We start from the raw sequence: 5073 nt of genomic DNA, 5'->3' as shown, positions 1-5073 counted from the left end.
CACACACACACACACACACACACACACACACACACACACACACACACCTACCAGGTAATCTGGAGGGAGTCCAGGGCACAGAGTTAGGCACATATCCCTGTTTAGTTGCGGTGACAACAAGCGGCGTCCCAAGGCGATAGGGAAAACGCAGGTAAATGTTGCCGTCGGCTGATGAGGTTTCAGTTGTTAAAGAAGTACGATTGGCAAAAAGCTGTACGGTGGCTCCAACCAGGGGCTGGTGCGTGCTGGCATCGCTCAGGTGAACCTTAAGAGTCACATCTGTGAAGACAAGAGTTCATCATTTGTAACGGTTGTAAGATGTCAAGTCTCCGTAAACAGCGATTGATAAACATACAAAAAAAACCCACAAGGCCTCTATGATTACAGCCACCTAAAATGCCATCGTCTTAGCTATTTTCAGCGTCAGTGCCAGGCTTTTGGCCTACAAATCTAAATCCCAGCCAGTCACACAGTGATGACCATTTCCTGGACAACCGCCAGTGGCACTTCCCCTCTAAAACAATGGGCCATTTCCCTCTCTCAAAGAAGCCTTGGAAGCTGAAAGGGGAAAAAAACAAAAAAAACAACTGCACATACAAACACCTTCTCCGACGGAGACGAAGAATAATTAAAACGTTAAAAGACAAACGCTGTGTCCCGAAAACTGCCTATGGAGTAATAATAATGTTCCATTAGCATTAACACTGGTATTAATAAATCTTGGCCTCTATTACGTTCTGTATACACTATCACTTTTCAGGTAAGCCCTGATGTATTGCACAACTAATTGGCTTGTGAATATCACTGCTGCAATGTAACTTTATTATAAAAAGTAATAATGATTTTTCTCTATTATTTAGGGGGGGGGAAAAGTATCCACCTTCTATCGTCCATTAGCCTGAGTCATTCAGGACCACAAAAACTAGCCTTGATTTTAAAATATAGCAAACAATAAACAAGCCATGACCAGAGTGCTCTCAGGTTTAAATGCAGCTCTTTTCCATCAAATGAGCTCTGTATAGTCTAGCCACCCAACCCATATTTCCACAAACTTTAAGCTGAACCACACTAATCAAGGTTGCACAATAAAATAAAGTCAACAGAATATGACACCTCCACTGATGTCATTATGGTTCAGACTTCAGATCAGGAAAAACCTGCCTTCTTCAGGACCAGTCTATTTTTATTTTTCTTGAAATACTCCGAAAGAGTTTAATGGAGGTCATACGAATGCGGTTTGGCGACATTAACGACCAACCAACCACTACCCATCAGGCTGTGCTTAAGATGGGTGCGTGATTTTTTTTAATTTCCTGATATACCCTCATTATCAGATATTATTTAAACAGTGAATCTTTACATATACCCATGCTTCTCAAACTGCAGGATGTAGGTGAACAACCATGTAAAAAATATGAAGTGAGATTTAGGAAATTAATGGGTATACAAACACTGCGCATATGTTTAAGCAAAATAAACTATTATCATTGTTTGTTGTTAATGATTGATAAAAATAGCAGGGTGTGTGAGTCATGACCTTTTATAGGCTTCAGAACTGGAGCATTCCACGTAAAGTTTGAGACGCAGCGACACATACGGTCATATCAAGTGAAGTAAAGGAAGGTGCGATGTTAAATTTCCAAAGTGATTTTGAAATCAATATGCGGCACATCTATCTGATATCACACACTTCTTGCAGCAGTCACACTGTGACACACTCAGATTGTCTTTCACTGCAGAAACCCTACATCAGCTGTCATATCTCCAAAGACATCCCTCTATTTCACTCCACTCTTGCCTTAATTGAGAATTTCAACCTTAAGCTAACCTGCAGATCTTAAAGGAGGGAAGTCAAACACTCTGACAAGCAAATGTTAAAATGTAATCATCACATTCCAGAGTCATCATAAAAAACTTGGTAGAGAGCACTATAATTCACAGCCACAAAAACCCACACCGTCCCCATCTTTGCACACATGACAATTTGCGTCCTGTTTGGTCACAGGCTGACCAACGGTGGCCTTTATATTGTGGCTGAAAGGTTTCCCCCCCCACCACTCCCCCTACAATTACCAAAACATGCCCACCTCCCCCCCATACTCACTGAATTTTGTCTTAATGTTTCCTTTAAACCTCACCCGCAGTGACACACACAGTAACACATACATGGCTTGACAAATCCCCCTCCCCCCACTGAGGGATCCTCTGGTCAGCGGGAAACCACTCTGACAATGTGTAGGAGAGAGTTCAGCCCGAGTGCACGCTCCACCTAAAAAAAACCCAAGCTCTGCACCAAATTATAGCTTGGGAAGGGAGGAAGTTACAGGCTGCTTAGTACAAGAAAAGATCTGGCTGAGCAATGTGTCAGTTTCAAACCAAAACACATAATTATCCACAGGTGTAAAGATCCACTTCATTCCTGGGATTTCTTTTTTTTAAACATTTGGACTGCGTCAGCAGAGAATTGGGAAACAGGCAGACTGGATTTCCCCATGACGGAAACCCTCCACTGCTTTCTCGAGTGTACTGGAGAGCTCTTGACCTCACTTCCTGTCCCACTCCCCCTGATATGCTGTTACGGGTGCCAGCTGTGCTTGCCTAAAAAAAAAAAAAAATCCCCTGGGAGACTTCAAGACTGACACACATGCACACAAATGTAGTCCCCTCCCAGTCCTCGTCCAATAAATCAGTACCGAGGTGACATCATTGTTAAACAAGCTAAAAGTCTCCTCTGAGCACCCTGAGGGATGGCCAATACCCCCAATTCTCCAGCTAAACCTCCATAGCTGCCTATTTGTGTGTGCACTGAGCACCATATGGAGAATAAAGGCTTCAAAGAGTTTCCCCCTGACCAGCACTGCCATCTCAGACCAATTATCCCCAGCTCAGCAGCAAAAGCAGCAGGATAGCTGTGTGTACGTGAATGTGCTTGGATGCAAGAGATGCAACCGAGAGGTAAACAACAAGGAAGAAAGAATGAGTGTGCCTGATTTTTTCCATCCTTCTAGTTTGAATTAAGTTTGGGAGAGAGCGATCATTTCAGCCTTATGAAACTGAGGTGTGATAAATGAGGAATGGGTAGCACGGCTGGCCTCCACTGGGCGTGTGAGATGGTTTGGTGTTCTTCCAAGCAGAGCTGAGTTAAGCAGAAGCTTTCTGCACACGTGGTTTGGTTAAGTGAAGATATTTAATATGACAGCAGAAGGCATGCAAGCACTCAGCGTGCGTTGTAATCAGCACTTTGTTACGAGTTACGCCAGTTTAAAGTGATGTCATTATAAAAACTTGCAAAACATTCAGCTCGTGAATCTTCCAAAATCAGAGCCACATCCACTTTGTTAACTGTGTTCAGCTTACTGTAAACTGACCTTTATTTCAGATGGTCAGAAATAACAAGAAAACAGGGTAAAACGGCTTTTTTGGCCTTTACGTCATGTGAATCAGTCTAATAACTGCTATCCCACCAAAGTCCTGTGTTGATATATGAAAACAACCCTGCAGCTGTTTGGTTTCCTATGTCTTCATCAACTAACAGGTAGGGAATGAATTAAAACGAGTGTTCTTTGTTCTGCCATCTTTGGGCCCATGTTAGGAAGCAAGTTCAACACACAGATATCAGGATGTTTTTGCAATCTGGCTAAACTATAAAAGGGATTTTAATCTGATGTGGACAAGAACGCCTTATAGCTAGTCCTGGAACAGTCCTGGTATTTATAAACTCAGAGCCAAGCACTTCAATTTGTCACTTGGACTCAAGCGGACTTCAAATACTCATAAAGCCAGAAACTATAACTCAACTTTATGCCCAATAACATTTTTGACAAGATGCCAACTGAACAGGTCAACCCAGATCTTCCGAAATCTAGCTATGATCATTTTCACTGGCTACCATCAGACCGACAACACGTGACTGCAGATATATTTTGAAGCACGTGTTTTCAGCACAAGACTAGCACCTAACTTGTGTCTAGTTAGCTCAAAATTGTGTTGGGCACTTGAAGTAAGAACAGTAAGGCCATTCAATTAAACACTTTATAAACCAATGGGAGCCTGATTGTCTACAAAACTGCTTTACGCATTTTCTGTTGTGCCACACAGGACAGTTTAATCTCCTCTGCTAAAGAGACATGCTGATGTACTTCATCATCGGCAAACATAGCACCAAAAAACTTGCATGGCTGAAAACAAAAATAGGTTAAATGAAGTCTATGAAAAAAAATCACTGAAACTCCAAGATGATGTCCCTTAAAATGTCTGTGTCAAAAATCATTATTTTAAAAAATATAAAAAGAGAGAAATTGAAATCCTTCAGTTTCCTTGCTTAAGCTACTTCAATGACTATTATTCTATTCTCTGTTAACGTGTAATTCTCATTGTCAAATGACTGGGAAATGGTTACAGCTCTAAAGTGGTTCAAGAAAACTGTGACATCAAGGGGGTAATTTCACCGTCTCAAGCAGAAGCACGTGGCTGATTACAAGAAGACCGAGAAATCATGTGAGAAACTAGAAGAAACAATAAAAATCACACACGTGCTGTGATACGCGTTTGCGTAAAGGAAATCTGTGTTTCACAGCAGCAATGTGAATATTGTTGTAAACGTAAACAGCAATGCTATCATATTATTATTTTAAGAATGTTGGGCAAAACCCCCCAAACAATTCATGATTTAGGCAAATCAAAAACAGTTTTAGGACTATAGTGTCTACAACATGCATGCCTTTTCAACCTTAGGCACCAATAGACTGTTGTTTTTGTTTCTGGGTTTAATAGCTTGTCTAACCACAACAAACAGGCATCACAATTACTGTGGCTATTATTTTACCCTTCAGATAAACGACAAACATCTGTGGTGATCTTACAAAGAACAAAATAGAGGCCTAAATGTAGAAGACAGTATGAATCACTGACAGGGACACTGGATACACACACACACACACACACACACACACACACACACACACACAGAGCGAAACAGGACCTTGACATGTCACGGCATGAAACACTCAGGTGCAAACGAAAAATAATACACAGTATTGTTCAAAAGTCCTCAGCCACCCCTCTTTTCTTTTT

General features: G+C 41.4%; 1 protein-coding gene across 1 annotated transcript in view; it reads right to left on the bottom strand.

The window, feature by feature from the left end:
• fam171a1 (family with sequence similarity 171 member A1) overlaps window positions 1-5073 on the bottom strand; it is a 25923-nt gene that overhangs the window by 15820 nt on the left and 5030 nt on the right. Inside the window, exon 2 of the mRNA XM_013912210.1 lies at window positions 52-279. Within this exon, the coding sequence (XP_013767664.1) occupies window positions 52-279 (228 nt within the window). The remainder of the gene's footprint in view (window positions 1-51; window positions 280-5073) is intronic.

The sequence above is a fragment of the Pundamilia nyererei genome, unplaced genomic scaffold (genome assembly GCF_000239375.1).
Source record: "Pundamilia nyererei isolate P.nyererei 1_Seehausen unplaced genomic scaffold, PunNye1.0 scaffold00084, whole genome shotgun sequence".
Lineage (NCBI taxonomy): Eukaryota > Metazoa > Chordata > Actinopteri > Cichliformes > Cichlidae > Pundamilia > Pundamilia nyererei.
The sequence above is the reverse complement of the archived record's forward strand: the minus strand, read 5'-3'. Positions and strand labels throughout refer to the sequence as shown.